This window comes from Oryctolagus cuniculus, chromosome 1, assembly GCF_051225735.1.
Source record: "Oryctolagus cuniculus isolate XC-2025 breed Fujian yellow rabbit chromosome 1, ASM5122573v1, whole genome shotgun sequence".
Taxonomy (NCBI): domain Eukaryota; kingdom Metazoa; phylum Chordata; class Mammalia; order Lagomorpha; family Leporidae; genus Oryctolagus; species Oryctolagus cuniculus.
In genome coordinates, this window is record NC_142867.1 from 69,898,899 (window position 1) to 69,916,411 (window position 17,513).

The following is a 17,513-nucleotide window of genomic DNA, read 5'->3' on the forward strand; positions in this document are numbered from 1 at the left end:
CCTGTGTTTTTTTTTTTTTTTCCTTCATTTGTTTGTTTGCTGTCTCCCCTCTCCTCTTTCCCCCTCCCCTCTTTCCAGAATTCTAGCTTTACAAACGTAGCAACTTTCTCATCTCCATTCCTCTGCTCTGTAAGTATTTGTGGTAAAGTGTTATGTAATTGGTAGAAAAGACATGATGACAGCTTTCTCATGGGGCTTTGGTGTGGATTAAATGAGGTGTCAGATGTGGATACAACCTGCTAGATACCATATAACCTACCATCTAATACTGTGCTGGGGGAATCACCTATGCACTCAATTACTCTTTACCTTAAGAGGGTCTACAAATCATAAAATGTTTACACAGCAAAGGGGGCCAATGTAATTGTTCTTTGAGCTTTACATGTATACATCCTGCAGCAAATCGAATATCACAATCAAGAATACGTTCAATCACGGATTCGCCTATTCATCATCTATCCATCCTCCCTTTGTCTCCTTCCTTCCATGCATCCATGCATCCATCTAGCCATCTTTACTGAGCTGTTGCTATGAGTCAGGCCCACGCTGAGTTCTGGGGCTGTACAAACGAGAAAGGTTTGTTTGCTAAGCTCATGGAGCTTACAGTCTGGCCAGAAAGGCAGGTGGGAGCCAAGTTGCAGAGGACGGTAAACAGCACACTAAGCTTGGACTTCATTCTGAGGAGTGGATGAAACCAAAGGGTTCAATAACTGGGCCATGCATCCTACAGAGCCCTGCTCCTGCAGATCTTGTCTAAGAACCCTAAGATCCCCTTGACTTTGCCTGCAGGGAGAACACTGTTAATGGGAGTGGCAACATTTCCATGAAACACATCTATAATTTTAGGCAACACTGGGAAGGGGTGTTGTTTCACATCTCAAGGCCACACCACGGAGGGAATGAATTGAGGATGCAAGCTTTGAATCTTTTGCCCAGCCACAGGAGAGGTGCAGGGGGCTGCTGTCCAGGCAAAGGAGAAAAGCACCAGAGACACAGGGCACCTGCTGTGGTGTGACAGAGAACAGGATCACACCTTCAATCAGGACCAAGTGGTTAACACTTAGCAGTGGGAGCCCCTCCCACCACCCACGCTTCTGCCCACATTTACCTATAGAACAGTCGTGTCCGGTCCAGCTTGGGTCACAGCTGCAGAGCCCAGTGTCCGGGAGGAAGGTGCCATGGCCTGAGCACTGGTCCAGGCATGTGGCCCTGGGCGTTTCACAGTTGGTGCCTCCCCATCCCACGGAGCAGTGGCACTCGCCTCTCACGCAGACACCCCGGCCTGAACAGGTGGGGTCCATGCAGTCCACTGGGACACGGAGGAGAGAGAAGAACAAGGGTAAGCAGCTGACCAGCAAAAGCCAAGATTCTTTCACCAACAGTAAACCTTCTCACTTAGGGGCTTCCCACGCCCTGAGGAAGGGCCCAGATCTGTGCAGAGGCCACATGGCACAGTGAAGAGTGGTACCTTAGCAAGTGCTACACCTGTCACGTGAGTCCCGGGTCCCTCACCTGTGCAGTGTGGACGCAAATTGCTCCCTCATGGCTGTGGGTGGACAGAGCATAAATGCATAAACAACCAGCAGCAGTGCCTACTCTGTAACCATAGCAATGGCAGATGACAAGTCTTTGTTCTGTTCACCCCAGCATCTCCTCCTTCTAGGACAAGGGCAGCAGGTGGGATGTGTTCCACACATCTGCAGAGAGCAACACTATTGCTTAGCACATTATCGCACAAGTTGCACTTGCATGAGCAAGAGAGGAAGTGATGAGATCCCTGAACGAAATGAGAACTTATTTTGCAATTGAATGCCAGTAGGGTCCATCACCTTCCTCAAGTCTTAGGATTGATCTCAGCTTCCAAACTTCACTTGCCTGAAGGCAAATGCTTCAAGGGCTCTTCAAGATGATCCTTGCTGATTCCGCACAGCTTCTCCTTAGGTGGTGGATGAGCCATAAAGCGGTGGCTCACGGTCAAGGAGCCTCATGTAAGACTTGGGGGGCCCCAAGGTCAAGATGATCTCGAGAGAGCCCGCCAGCACCAGGGATAGGGGAATACCCTGTGCGCTCTGACTCGGTGCTTCGCTGTGCTCAGTGCTCTGTTTCCTCAGTAACCCAGAGAGGCACAGAAAGGGAAGCTCGGGTGGGTGCATAATTCACATCATACAGCTGAACTCTGCCAGAGAGAAAAATCTTCCCCAGTTACCCAAGTGTCCTCATCTCCCCCACTATGAAGTGGATTATTCAGTGGTGTTAGGAACATTAACACGGCTGTACAACTATTGCTGCCATCCAGCTCCAGAACTCGTTATCTTGTAAAACCCAAACTCTGCACCCTCTAGACAGCTGCTAGAAATGTGACAAATCTAGGTCCCTGTATAAGTGGAGTCCTACAGTATCTGTCTTTTGAGACTACCTTATTTCACCTAGCATAATATCCTCAGAGTTCACCCATGTTGTGGCATGTGCCCAAACTTCCTTCCTTTCTAAGGCTAAATAATATCCATGGGATGGACAGACCACAGTTTGTTCATCAATTCATCTGTCAGTGGACACTGGGTTGCTCCCACCACTTGGCTACCATGAATAATGATCCTACAAACATAGGTATACAAATCTCTCTTGGAGACCCTGATTTCAATTCATTTGCATTTATGGCCAGAAGTGGAATTGCTGGATCATACAGTAATTCTATTTTTAATTTTTTGAGGGGCAATAAAACAGTCTTCCACGGTGGCTCTAACACTTTACACCAAGAGTACATAAAAGTTTTAATTTTTCCACATACAGAGAGCAATGTGAGACAGTCTGATTCTGAAGCCAGTGATATTTCAATTAGGGACTAACATCCCCAAATCAAAGCTTTCGTTATGGGACTATATAAAATTAACAGAGACCTCTAATCTTCCACAAATATTGCACAGAAAAAGTAAAAGAGTACTGTGAATAACTATAAAATGGCTCCAGTTCATATGGAAAATTCAAGGAGCCCCATGTAGGGCTTGTGGGGGGGGGGTGGTGGTGGTGGTGGCAAGGTCAAAATGAATTGGGTCCCTGCCACCTACATAAGAGACCTGAATGGTGCTCCTGGCTCCTGGCTTTGGCTTGCCCAGTCCTGGCTGTTGTAGACACTTGGGGAGTGAACCAGTGGATGGAAGACCTCTCTTTCTCTCTGTCTCTCTCTCTTTGTCTCTGTCTCTCTGTCTTTCCTTCTCTGTCTTGCAAATAAACACATCTTTTAAAAAAAATGAGTAGGAAGAATATAGAATTGGCATGTTCTCTGTTCTATCAAAACTTGTTAGGGTCGTCATTCAGTTCAGAGAGGTAGGGAATTCTATTTACATTGTAATTTAAGGGGACAGTGGTGTCCTGGTAGGGGCTTCAACCAACACGTAGCAGGTGGAGAGAATGTTGACTGCACTTCATGAGTACGGTCAGGCTCCTCCTTTTTTTTTTTTTTTAAAGATTTATTTTATTTGAAAGACAGAGTTACAGAGAGAGGTAGAGACAGAGAGAGAGGTCTTCCAGCCGCTGGTTCACTCCCCAGATGGCTGCAACGGCTGGAGCTGCGCCAATCAGAAGCCAGGAGCCAGGAGCATCTTTAGGGTCTCCCACATGGGTGCAGGGGCCCAAGGACTGAGGCCATCCTCTACTGCTTTCCCAGGCCATAGCAGAGAGCTAGATCAGAAGAGGAGCAGCCGGGACTAGAACCGGCACCCAAACGGGATGCTGGCACTTCAGGCCAGGGATTTAACCTGCTGCACCACAGCACCAGCCCCCAGGCTCCTCCTTATAGAAGCTCATGGACAAGTCTTGTGCTGTAAGGGAAAAGACTCAGTATTTGCCTTCTGAGGACCCAAAAGGCTCATGGGCTGTGGGGTCAAATGGACTGGTTCTACACCACAGTCTGCTCTGAGCTTCCTATCTACAAAGGTTCCTATCCAACTCCAAGGTTGCTATGAGCACCAAATGAGCGTGAGGATTTGAGAGCAGTATATGAACTGTAAATTGCTGCCGAGAAGTTACTGTCCCATCCTATCAGGACATCCAGTCACATGACTTGGGCAGGCTATCGTCAGAGCTCATTTAGAATTCAGACATTCTTTTAAGTGTTTTTTTTTTTTTTTATTATATTTTATAGCCCAGTGCATTTCTCTTCTGCACAAAAGCCTGGGAAATGCAGCCTTGGTATTTAAGAGGCATAGAAACAAAAGGGAAGACTGCAAAAGGCAACATTTGGGAACACTTGAGGACCAGCTTATTATGAAACTTCTTTTACAGGGCTGGTGCTGTGGCGTAGTAGGTTAGGCATCTGCTTGCGGCACTGGCATCCCATCTGGGTGCTGGTTTGAGTCCTGGCTGCTTCTCTTCTGATTCTGCTCTCTACTAATGGCTTGGGAAGGCAGTGGAGGATGGCTCAAGTGCTTGGGCCCCTGCACCCACGTGGAAGATCTCAAAGAAGCTCCTGACTCCTGGCTTCAGACTGGCTCATCTCCAGCTGTTGTGGCCATTTGGAGAGTGAACCAGCAGCTGAAAGACCTCTCTCTGTCTCCCTGTCTCTCTTTCTCTCTAACTCTGCCTCTTAAATAAATAAATCTTAAAACACAAAAAAAGAAATCTCTTTTACTAGTTAGGTTTTTAAAGGAGTTCAACTCAGTGACCTAAGGGATGAATGAGAACTTCCGAAGTCCTGAGTGACCACAGGCTAAAGGCAAAGTGATGATCACAACAGTTAGCGTTATTCTAGCCTCCTTTCTGCATCACACTGTATTTCTAAGCAGTTCAAGTATATTATCTCACTGAGCCCTGGCAGTCTTTGGATGAGCTGGCTACTACTGGCTCATTCTACAGATGGGGAAACTGGAAGCACAGAGAAGGGTGATACCTTGCCCAAGGTCACACAGCACTGAGCCGAGGAGGTTTTACATACAGATCCCTCTTTCCTGGTATGGACCTCTTGAGATTTCTTCTTATAATGTCACTGACTTAAAAATACATGCATGAACCTACACTTACATAAACCCATAATGCAGTTTAAAAATAGAAATCCAAGAAAATAAAACAAGAAAAGACATAGAGCTATGTGGAGTATGAACAAGGCCAAATGAAGGCAAAGTGCACCCTCCCTGGCCGGCTTTGGACGCCACTTCCTAAGGGTTCAAACACGACCCGTCAGAATGTCTAGTAATTAAACAGAGTAAAAATAATCACAGTGGTAAATTCTCCTGAGCTGCCTCAGACCTCAGAACCTCAGAAGGATTGCACGGGCCCATTAGGCTGCTCCAATAAGTCCCTAGACCCAGCGAGCTTTCCACTTGGACAGGAAACAACTCAGCAATTCCTGTCCTGAGGCCTCGCGAGGTATTTCCCATTTTGTGAGTGCCTGGACCCCGGCTCTGGGTTGCAAGTGACTGCGAGAATCCCTGGGCACCCTTGAGGTCCATACGTCTGTGTCGCTGAGCAGGCGGAGGGGACCAAGTTCAGCCAGAGGCCCTTGGTGCTCCAGCCTTGCCGTGTCCAAAGATGCAGAGAGTGTGATGGGGCCCAGGAGCCAGCAAGACACATCCCAAGCAGAGCACAAAGATCGAGACGACAGGTGATGACAGGCCACCTCCAGGCAATTAACTGTCACTTCTGATGCTTGCCTTGGGACCCACAGAGCTTGGGGTGGGCCTCAGTTCCCAGGAGAGAGGGCAGGTCCAGGAAGCTAGGCTGAGATGGGCCCTGGCCCTGCTCTCTGTCTTCCTAAGCCCAGGGCCATCAGCCATGCTACAGTGCCGCTCAGCCAAAGAGGTCTGGATCTGCCCCCTTCCTGGGGTCTCTTGGTGGCAGGGACCCTTGGGTGGAATCAAAGTCACCTACCTCCTACCACCGTGGGGAGTCACCCAGGGAGCTGAAGGGCATGGGCCTACAGGAGGAGGGAGCTGGAGGGGACCAAGGAGGAAAGGTGAAGCTTCGAGGGCCACAGGCTGAACCACATTCAGAAGAGAACCTAACTCGGTGGTCTCAGAAGACATGCCAGCCGGAACGCCTCCTCCATGGAGCTTGCCATGCAAGCCAAGACTTGTGCCAGAAGCTCAGCCCGTGAACGAAGCCAGGAGGCTGCAGGCTGCAGAGGCAACCCCTCCCTGCGGTGCTCCCAGGGACTGTCGGAGCTCCTGGCCATCCTGCAGTACCTACCTCGCAGGCTCTCTCTTCTCCCTGCCCAAGGCCCAAGCTTGGTCTCCTCTGGCCCTCCCTCTCGTCCCTCCCAGCCTTCTGCTGGCTTGGTTCAAACTTTCAAAAATATGGGGCCATAAACTTCAGAAGAAGGAAGAGAGTGAAAAAAAGTCAGCTTGTTAGCTGATGTTTTATAAACACAGTGAAGCTGCTTAGCACAGAGCAGCAGGGGCAGGGGGCAAGAGGAGGAGGAGGAGGAAGGTCCCCCAAACCCCATTATAAACACAAGGACTGCACGCTGGCGCTGTGCAGGAGAGACAGAAATAATAAAAAGAATCAGAACCAGATGGCCCGCCTCAGAAAAGAAAGCAGGAGTAAAAAACATTGCCTTTCAAACAGATAACGTAAATCAGAGTTCTAAACAACGTTTTTCTCTCTTTGGTAAATAACCCAAACCATGCTGTCCTGTGTGATTTATCTGGAGAGCAACAGGTCCCCCTCTGCCCACACAACACGGGGGCGGGGCCGGCCCACAATGTCAAGGGCAGTCCCTCTCTGTCTCCCTTTCCTTCTCAGGGAATTCACCTCCAGGGGCTATAGTGAGAAGGAGAAGTGGATGAAGGTCGCCATTCCTGGAATAGCAAAGCCGAATTCCTTGGTTGGCGGCTGGCGCTCCTTTCTCAGAAACCACAGCTTGCTGTGCAAGCTCCTTGATGGAGGAATCCCCACCAAGCTCAACAGGTCTGCATCAGGACCCCAACCTTGCGTGGGGCGGACAGACAGAGCGCCCCCGCTTTTCAAACACCACCCCTTCCTGTTCCCATTCTTTGAAAACAGGCCTGGAAAAAGTCTATTTTTTTTTTCTTCTTAATAGAGAAATCGATGTCTGGAGAGAAGGACTCTCTGAGAAGTAGCAAACGCGGTTAGAGGACCAGCTCCCCCTTGCAGCCTTGTCCAGCCGCTGGGGAGGGTGCTAGGGCGCTAGACGGTGGAGAATGGGGGGTAACGGCAAGTGCACACAGCATCCCGCAGCTGCCCAGGGCAGAGCCCACCCACTGCAGAAGACCTTGGGAGTAGCACATGGGGCAGGGCAGGAAACAGGCTACTGATAGAAAAAAATGCATGGCTGGAGCGATTACAATGTGTGAGACGCAGAACCTCCGTGCGTCACCTGGGTCATTTAACTCCGGGCGCACAATGGCTCTCAGAGGAAGGCCATTTTATAGATGAGGGCAGTGAGGCTGCTCAGCGGAGCAGCCAGGATTCACACCTACGCCTGACCGCAGAGTGTGAACTCTTAAAAGCTGCTCTGTGGGGCTTCTGAATGAGGCTCTCCCTCCCATCTGGAAACCGCCCTCGGAGAAGTAAAAGGGATGACCTGGGGCAACACCAGCCCTGCTGTGAGTCGGCTCCACGTGCAGGGCCCCTTCTTGTCCTTCCCTGGGCCTCAGTTTCTTCGTGCAACAGAAATGTTCACTGATCGCACCGGGTTAGACCTCCCAGGGAAGAGTGGGTGTGTCTGTTAAATCAGCAGCTCCTTTCTCTCTGTCTCTCTCTCTCACTGTCCACTCTGCCTGTCAAAAAAAAAAAAAAAAAAAAAAAAAAAGGCCGGCGCCGCGGCTCACTAGGCTAATCCTCCGCCTAGCGGCGCCGGCACACCAGGTTCTAGTCCCGGTCGGGGCGCCGGATTCTGTCCCGGTTGCCCCTCTTCCAGGCCAGCCCTCTGCTGTGGCCAGGGAGTGCAGTGGAGGATGGCCCAGGTGCTTGGGCCCTGCACCCCATGGGAGACCAGGAAAAGCACCTGGCTCCTGGCTCCTGCCATCGGATCAGCGCGGTGTGCCGGCCGCAGCGCGCCGGCCGCGGCGGCCATTGGAGGGTGAACCAACGGCAAAGGAAGACCTTTCTCTCTGTCTCTCTCTCTCACTGTCCACTCTGCCTGTCAAAAAAAAAAAAAAAAAAAAAAAATCAGCAGCTACTCTGCGGCCTCATTTACACAGCCTGGGATTTGCATTATGCAAGAGAGACAGGCTCCTGGGCACGGGAGACACACACACACACTCACACACACAGGAGTGCAATACAGGCAGGCAGAGTTTGGAGGTCTGTAATAGAATTGGACTTTGGAAACGGAGGCAGAAGATGAGTAGACGCACTTAGAGAAGAGAGTGGAAATAACTTGGCCGATGGAGCCAGAGGCAGGGCCCAAGCCACCCAGCCAGCCACGTGCCCCTGGGAAGTCATTCAGCTCTCTGAGTCTCAGTTTCCCCAATGTCAGCTGGAGAGGGTTCTTCCCCCTGAAATGGCCTGAAGCCAGATGACACAGGCTTCTGGCACGGAGCCCGGTCGAGAACGGCTGCCTTCCGCTTCACTGGCCGGGGCCCACCTATCCTCTTCCTGAGGAACACTGCTGGTGGTGGGATCCCGGCTCAGCTGGGGGATTCACACAGAGGCTCAGGGGGCGTCCCCTGCCTGCTGGCTGCCCTCCCGCACCGCGCGCTGGCCTCTGTCACGGGGGGGGGGGGGGGGGGGGACAAGCGCTGCACCCGCGAGTCTCACCTTCCTCACAGCTCTCGCCCTTGTAGCCGGGGTTGCAGATGCAGGTGCCCATGATGCACGTGCCGTGGCTGCTGCAGGCCACGTCGAGACACTGGTTGGTGGGCACGTCGCACTCGGCGCCCTTCCAGCCGCTGTGGCACAGACACCTGCCCTTCATGTACTGGCCGTTCCCGCTACAGAGCACGGGGCAGGAGGCTGGGGAGACAACAGCGGAACCCTGGTGTGAACCAACATCCGGCACCCCCCGCCCCAGCTGCCTTCGTCTTGGTGGTGGCCTCAGGAACACCCGCTTGGTCTCATCTGCCTGTTTCTCTTGCTTTATGTCATTCCCATTTAACTCATGTGGAACTGTGGGTGACAGGACACAGTTCAGGTGGTGCCCACTGAATGCTGCTCTCCTTCCGGCCACCGAGGTGGCGGCCTGGCTGCCAGGAAGCTCGGACAGGAAGCTTCAGACTGGGCTTGGTCTGGCTGGGAAAGACTGGGCAGCTGGGTCTCCCGTCTGCCACAGTCCCCGCCCCTGCCCCCGCCCTGCCCCGCCCCTGCAGCACCACTCACTGTAACCTGTAACCTGGCCAATCTCGGCTTCTCTTGCATTTCAGGTCTCTCCTTTAGCCCCATTCACCTGCTGCCCCCTTAGGAGAAGAGCTGAGCCCAACTTGACTCTTGGCCCCTGCCTATCCACAGGCCAGAGAGAAATCCCCCCAGCATGGAGATGAACTTCAAAGCTGCTTGGCAAGGGCTAGTGACTCCTTTAAGGGGAAGTCCATTTAGCCTGCCTGGGCCACGCACACGAAACTCCCTGTGGCTGCCCCGTGCACACGGGGGTACCAGGGGCTGACACGGCCAGGGCTCTGCCCACAAACCACCTTCCAGGGGTTCTGAAGAAGGTGCCTGGAGTCGCACCCCTGCTCTGGAAGCGAAACCCGAGCTGCCGCTCTGAGAATCCAGGGGAGCGGATGTCCCACGTGCAGGCCTCACCTCTGCCGCAGTCCGGGCCCAGAAAACCCAGGAAGCAGTGGCACGTGCCGGAGATGCAGTCGCCGTTGCCATAGCAGTTGCTAGGACAGCTCTCCACCGACTCTGTGGGAGAAGAGGACAGTGTGAGAACAGCCATGGAGCTGGTGCTGGCCAGGCCCCACGCATCTGGCTTCAGAGGTCCGGTCACCAGGAGCAATGGACAGAGTTACAAGCCCGCTGTTTTCTCTCTCACTGAGATACAGCTCAGGGGACATGGCGAGCTGTGTCTGGAATATGTCTGCCCAGACCACGTCTTTATAAATCAAATTTGTGCCCGCAAATGCATTAGGAGTTCTTCAGCTCAGAAACACTGGGCGAAGCGGTTTAACCTGTTACCAGCGCTTATTATCATGGGGGGTAGGCTCCTGGGTGACGTCTTGTTCTGCTTCTCTGTGCCTTACATTTTTATTGTGATGAACTGAGAGTCTGTTGATTTTGTTTTTGTCTTTTTTTTTTTTTTTTTCTCTCATCAAGCTACTGGGCACTGGCAAATGTGCCTCCCACCTCTGACTCTTCGCTGCTCTGTTCGGGCCTCACCATCTCTCAAGGGGGCTTCTCAAAACCCAGCTTTCCTTTCTACCCTCCCCTTCCCCACTGGGCTCATTCACCAGCCAGTAGCCTGAGTGATCCATTGCCAATAAACCTGGTACTGTCACCCTCCTGCCTACAACCCCTCAGGGGCTCCCGGTTTGCCGAGCTGACTACCTCCAAGGCACTGTCCCTGCACCCCCAGAATCTGCCGTCACCCACTCTCTGTGGGGATGTTCCTTGATCTAATCCCCTAACATCTCAGCATTCCACACTGTGTCAAGGACTACAGAACCAATTTCCAAAAGCTTTTAATCAAAAGTTAGGCAATGTTCAGGGCTCTAGCTAGCAAACCTGTTTTTATCTAGAAACTGTGCTTATTTGAAACAGCTCATTTCTCAACAATGCTGGGTATGAAATAAAGTAAAGAAGGAGCTATATACCGAATGCCTTCTTCCTGCTATTTATCACCACGAAATTTATCTTTTTGCTGTCACCAAATCTGACAATCACGTATTGTTACTCCTATGTCACTAAAGAAGAAAATGAAGAGGAGGAGGCAGCTAACGGAGATGAAGTGACTTGTTCAGGGCCACAGGTGCTGGATCACAGAGGTAGGATTTGAACCCCGGCCTTTGGACTCCAGCCCAGGTTCTAGGCTATGTGGATCTGAGGCCAGAGGAATGAGCAAAGCAGGTCTGTGGGACAATGAGGGCAGCAAAGGATGCAGCTGCGGGTGGGTAATTCTAGAACTTTCGGAACTTGATGGGATCCAAGAGACCTGATCCGTCCCAGTGTTCTCACTCAACGGAGAAGAAAACGGCGATCCAGAGTGAGGGCCGTGACTTGTCAGAATTGAAAACAGAGGAAAAAGTTAAGCAAGCAGAGCTATGGAATAAACCTGCCTTCATAGCTCACGACTGAGTCAGGAAGCCAAGAGTAAGGGCTCCGTTAGATCAGATGTTAGCCTGTCAGACGCAAGCCTTACCTGCAGGGAGTTTGCAGCCTGCACGGGCAGTAGCCTGGGGCCAAGTACAAGCTCTGTGACCTTGAGCAGCTTCCTTTCCCTCTCTGGGTCTCACCTGCCTCGCATGTGAAATGAAGGGGATGGTGGGGGTGATTCCCCTGAGCTGCTTCCTATTCTAAATTCTACGTCCATCATTAATTACGAGATCATGTTGGAGAAGGTGTTCAAAGACACTGAGGCTCAACGCAGCACAGCCCTGCAGGGCAGCACGAGAGCAGCTGGGACAGGGCCACAGCAGCAGTGGGAAGGCTTCCTGAAGGAGGTGGGCTTGGTGATTTGTAGCATGGTGCACTTCCAAGACAGGCCTTTTCCTTGAGGTCTTCCAGATCAACCTGGACTCTACTCTAAAGGTTTGAGGGTGAGCCGGCGCTGCGGCTCACTAGGCTAATCCCCACCTTGCGGCGCTGGCACACGGGGTTCTAGTCCCGGTCGGGGCACCAGATTCTGTCCCAGTTGCCCCTCTTCCAGGCCAGCTCTCTGCTGTGGCCAGGGAGTGTAGTGGAGGATGGCCCAAGTGCTTGGGCCCTGCATCCCATGGGAGACCAGGATAAGTACCTGGCTCCTGCCATTGGATTAGTGCGGTGCGCTGGCCACAGCGCGCTGGCCGCGGCGGCCATTAGAGGGTGAACCAACAGCAAAGGAAGACCTTTCTGTCTCTCTCTCTGTCCACTCTGCCTGTCAAAAAAAAAAAAAAAAAAAAAAAGGGGGTTTGGGGGGAAATGGCCCAAATGTGTGGATCCTTTTGTGAGTGGGAAATTCACTCACTGGCTGTTGTTTCTCTGCTCACACGAGCAGGGTTTTACACTGGCGTGGAGTTAAGGATAAGAGTCTCTAATCCAACACGTGGCTTCATCCCAGGGTAAAATGGCTGGGGTTTCAGGGGAGTAAGGCTCACAGGTGTGGCCCAAGCAGCTCTGTCCTCTACTGGCTTGGTCTGAAGCATCCCTGTTTTTGAGGTGTTTTGGAACAGGCTGTTTTAGGAAGTTTCATTTGGAATATTCTTTTTGAAAAATGAGAAGTTTGAGTCAAGCTTAAGGCAGTATTGGTTTCACAGGGAGCTGCTGGCTACCTATACAACTGCAGGGAACATGCCACCTGCAGGGTTGTGGAAGGAGGACCAGACAGAGAGGCAGAAGGCCCGGCTCCCAGGCCAGCTCTGCCACCCAACGGCTGTGGCGCCTCTGCCCCGTGACCTCCACCTTGCTTTCTGCACCTGCTTCCTCATTACAGCACTTGCTTCTGCCATGCAGACCCACTTGGTAACTCCTCTTCTGCTTTCAAATCCAGCTCAAGCGCCACCTCCTCTGAGAAGCCTTCCCACTTCCCAGATTACTGCTGGGATCTTGTCCCCCCATCGCTACTGAAGTAGCCTGTAGTCAAGGTTTCTGCCTTGAGGACAGAAGCTGAGCTTGTTCATTTACGTCTGTGCCCCGGTTCCAACCACAGAAGGATCTCAACAAATGTTTCCTGTGATCACTGAAAGAATCAGATTATCTCAGTGCCTTGCCAGCCCATGCCTGGTTGACAAGTCTATGGTTCAGTCCTTCTCAAATCCTAAAGCGTTACTACAGTTACTGGTTGCGCTCACCACAGTGAACAGGACCGACTGCAGATATGCAGATAAGTGTTGCAGACTTTCAGATTCTACTGTATGAGGTGTGCAAGATACACACCTGTTTATCATCTGCCAAAAGGGGAAAGGTGAGCAAAGGACATGCTCTGTAACTGAGCGGCGTGTTCCTTGCTACACCTGACAGAACGGAAGCCTGTTTGCTACAGAACTTTGCCCCAGGCTGTTGGGGCAGAGGAGGCACAAGTTCTAGGAGATGTGAAATAATTTCTAAGATGGTGGCTCAGAAAGGGGAGTGAGACATTTAGAGATTATTTTGCTTTAGATGAAATGTTTGTGTATATAGCTTTTCTTCCACTCAGAGGGATTTCAACAACTCGGGGCCCACTGGGGACTCCACACATAACGAATCTCTGCTGATCAGCTCTCTGTGCTAGGCCCCACTGCAGAAGGGATGCTGTTTGTGGGCTTGGGCGAAGTGTGAACTCCACTGCAGAAAGATGCTGTGTGTTCCCAGTTAGGGCCTGGGAGTGGCTCCGCTCCGTTCACACCGCAGCTGCTCCCACTTAGCGGACAGTGTGCCTTTAGAGCTGCGTGGATCTGCATGGAAGACTCCGCTGCCTACGAAGCACTGATTTTCATAATGAGGTGTATGGAATGCTGGAAGTCGAGGGCTCCCCTCCCCCACCGGCCAGCTTTTGTTTTCCTCTCCTGGCAGTGGGATCTGGTGGGACATTTGATGTTTGGGAACTTGTTTTTCTGCCATCCGTATTGGAAGGCAGAGTTGAAATGTTGCCTTAGCTCATTCTCTGGACACGCGGGGTGAGTGGGCGTGTTCTCTGGATGTTAAACACAAGACTGCTCAAAATACAAAGGGCATCTGCAAAGGAAGCGAAGTCAGCAGTGCCCCTGCCCTGGGGAGTCATGGGGGTCGGGAAGCCACGGAGACCTTGGGGGAAGCCCTGGCAGTGCTTCCGGTCCTTCACAAACAAGTCATCAGCAGCACTGTGTCACCGTGAAGGATGACCCCAGCTGATGCCCAAGTCCTGTGGAGTCCAGGGTTGGTGCCTGGGAAGGGCTGCCTTCATCTTCCTTGTTGAAACCCCAAAGCCTCATTTTGTAGGAAACAAGAGGCTGGCACAGAGGCTCCCATCTGAAGGAGGACTCTGCCAGGCAGCCTCCTCTCTCACTGGGGCAGTGACTCCAGCAAAGCACAGGTGGCTTTTCTCTTCTCTCAGCACTCCGCGGAATGGCCCCTCTTGCCCTGGTCTGAGCAGGCAAATCTCTACGGTGATGGGAGCTTGATATCAGACCCCAACACCAAAGACAGAAGGCAGCAGCAGTGGGAGCAAGGCAGGGGCCTGCTCATACCACCTTCAGTCCCTCCGTCCCGCTCACCTCCCACTCATCCCTCTGTCCCAGAACCTCCTTTATGTCCTCTGTGCCTGAGATGTGTCCAAGCTTACAGAAGCCTGCATTTACCACCTCTACCTCCTTCTGCTTCCCTGGTCTCTCCTTTACATTTTTTTTTTTTTTTTTGACAGGCAGAGTGGACAGTGAGAGAAAGAGACAGAGAGAAAGGTCTTCCTTTGCCGTTGGTTCACCCTCCAATGGCCGCCGCGGCCGGCGCGCTGCGACCAGCACATCGCGCCTGTCCGAAGGCAGGAGCCAGGTGCTTATCCTGGTCTCCCGTGGGATGCAGGGCCCAAGCACTTGGGCCATCCTCCACTGCACTCCCTGGCCATAGCAGAGAGCTGGCCTGGAAGAGGGGCAACCGGGACAGAATCTGGTGCCCTGACCGGGACTAGAACCCGGTGTGCTGGCGCTGCAAGGCGAAGGATTAGCCTAGTGAGCCGCAGCGCCGGCTCTCCTTTACATTATTAAAGTGCATGTCAGGAACTCTCTGGAGCACCAAGTTGAAGAAGCAAGGTCCATCCACTGCCCAACAGAGATCAACCGCCTGGACTTCCTCCTGACTGCCCTGTAGGAGGATGGAGGTGGATGTTATGGGAAAAAAGGAGCAGGGACCCAAGGACAGCCCACTGGGTGGCTGGATGTGTCACCTGGACATCAGTGATATCCCCTTTGTTCCTGAAACAGAAGGACTGGGTTTGTTAACAGCAATCAGAAGAAGAAATGGAGGGGCCGGCGCTGTGGTGTAGCATGTAAAGCTGCTGCCTGCAGTGCTGGAATCCTACATGGGCACCAGTTTGAGTCCTGGCTGCTCTACTTCTGATCCAGCTCTCTGCTATGGCCTGGGAAAGCAGTAGAAGATGGCCCAAGTCCTTGGGCCCTGCGTGGGAGACCTGGAAGAAGCTCCTGGCTTTGGATTGGTGCAACTCCGGCCATTATGGCCAATTGGGGAGTGAACCAGAGGATGGAAGACCTCTCTCTCTCCCTCTATGCCTCTCCTTCTCTCTCTGTGTAACCCTTACTTTCAAACAAAATAAATAACTCTTATAAAAGAAGAAGAAATGGAAACCAGCTGGACAGCATAGTTGGGTTTTAAGTTAACAGCAACTCAAGGTTGAGGCAAGAGTCTGTCAAAGACCTTCTGATTTCCTCAAATGGGGCCATGGAAGGCATAATTATAAATTGTTTTAATCTTTGTACTAATTATGAGAAACAGGCACCTTTGCCACCATTTTACAGTCTCAGAGACTAAGAGCTGAAGTCACTTTCTCAAGGTCACACGGCTGATGAGAGTGAATCTGGAAGGTCAACTTTGAGCTGCAGCCAAAGTTTGTGCTAAATGGCCTGGAAAAAAAGAATGGTCTCTGGAGCCAGACTGTCTCCCGTGGGTTGCACGACTTTGGATAAGGCATATCTCCACAACACTTTTCTCATCTGTGAAACGGGTTACCAACAGCTGCTACCCCAGAGTTACTTTGAAGAGCAAATAGGATGATGCTGTGCAAGGAAGGAGACTGACCCTGAACCTGGCCGAACTGTTCTTGTGGTTTTCAGGAAGCCTCACACAAGCCTTCCTCCATGAGCCAAAACCACACTCTGGCTCTGTCTAATGAATCCAAGCAAGGCAATGTGGGTTCCTGGAGGCACACACACTCCCTTACACATACAAAACACATAGGAGCTCCCCACTGTAAAAACAGGAACGCAAACAAGCAATGCTCTTGAATGCCAAGAGGGCACCATATCTGGGTCAATTTTCTCTTGGGGGAAAGCACTGTCAAAGCAAATTAAACCTGTTGTCTCCCTGCAGTCCAAACACATGCAGACTCATGCCAACATCTGAAAGAACTTTTCTCCCTGTGTGCTCTAGATTGGCACTGGGCAGGTGCCAGGTGCTGGAAAGCTGTTCCGTGGCCTGTGAGGTGTCAGTCCCCGCAGGCACCCCGGCTTTCTTTGCAGATGATGGAATTCAAAGGCCATCAGTCTGAAACCGTCTAGGTCAACGCAATGACAAAAATTTGACAAAGCTCCTGACAGCCTGGGCTTGAAGCCAGTTCTACACTGGCATTTGAACTGGGAGATCTGTTTTCAATCAGATCCAGAAGTCTACCAACCACTATTAAGAGCAGCACTGAGGAGGGGGCTAGGGAAAAGATTGTTCCCTTGATTATGTTCAGTTTTGGTACTTGATTAAGCAGCTCTTTGGGGAAAAGCCGAATTTCATCAATAAGACTGTGAGCCCCTTGGAGACAGGCAATCCGTCTGGTTCTCCAAAGAGTTTGGTGAGTGCGAAGCACAAATCAAGTACTTAATAGTCCTTGTATTGATAAACGAAGTAGGAATACAAGAGGGAACAGAGGAAGGAGATCAGAGAAGCAGGCATGGTACAACCCTACCAAGAGAACATTTTGATGGCCAAGAAAGCTATTGTTCCCTTGTCCTTTATTTTCAGATGGACAACGCCTACCATGAAGAGAGTGATGGGGAGCTCCACTCTGCACACCACCTGCCTTTACACCGAATTTGGAGTTCAGCTGCTCATATGTGGGTGCTAATTTGAGAGACTGATAAGACCAAGTAGAACACATTCACTGAAGAACCAAAAAGAGAAGAAAACTTGAAAATACATTTCAAAGAAAGACTTCTTGGAGGAAATGGGAATTTAGTTTACTAATGGTATATGGTCTCTGCTTTATTTATTTATTTATTTTTTAAGATTTATTTGATGGGCAGAGAGAGAGAGAATGAGAATGAGAATGAATCTTCTACCTGCTGGTTCACTCTCCAAATGGCTGCAATGGTGCAATGGCCGGAGCTGGGCCATGCCAGGAACTTCATCTGGATCTCCTGTGAGTGTGGCAGGGACCCAAGTACTTGGCCATCTTCTGCTGCTTTCCTAGGCACACTAGCAGGGAGCGGGAGCTGGATTGGAAGCAGAGCAGCTGGGACATGAGCCAGTGTTCATCTGGGATGCTGGTATCACAGGCAGTGGATTATCCTGCTGTACCACAACACTGGCCCTGATCTCTGTTTTAATATATCTATTATGTGGATTAAGGATTAGACTTTGCTTTGTGTCCCCGATAGGTTGACATGAGCGCAGTGAATAAGGTCCACAGTGCTTAGGAAATACACTTGGTTCAAAAGAAGGGAAAAACTTCCTGAGAGTCAAAGCAGAACACCACTTACTACCCCAGGTCACGTTTCCTTGCTGCATAAACCTCAGGATGGCTGGCCATG

General features: G+C 51.4%; 1 protein-coding gene across 24 annotated transcripts in view; it reads right to left on the reverse strand.

Annotated features, from left to right (window-relative positions):
- Positions 1-17,513, reverse strand: part of TENM4 (teneurin transmembrane protein 4) — a 1,939,017-nt gene that overhangs the window by 140,132 nt on the left and 1,781,372 nt on the right. For all 24 annotated transcript variants that reach the window (XM_089331772.1, XM_089331875.1, XM_070076074.2 and 21 more), the window contains 3 exons: positions 9,697-9,798; positions 8,716-8,910; positions 1,109-1,309 (listed from right to left, as the gene is read on the reverse strand). In XM_089331772.1, the coding sequence (XP_089187898.1) occupies positions 1,109-1,309; positions 8,716-8,910; positions 9,697-9,798 (498 nt within the window). The remainder of the gene's footprint in view (positions 1-1,108; positions 1,310-8,715; positions 8,911-9,696; positions 9,799-17,513) is intronic.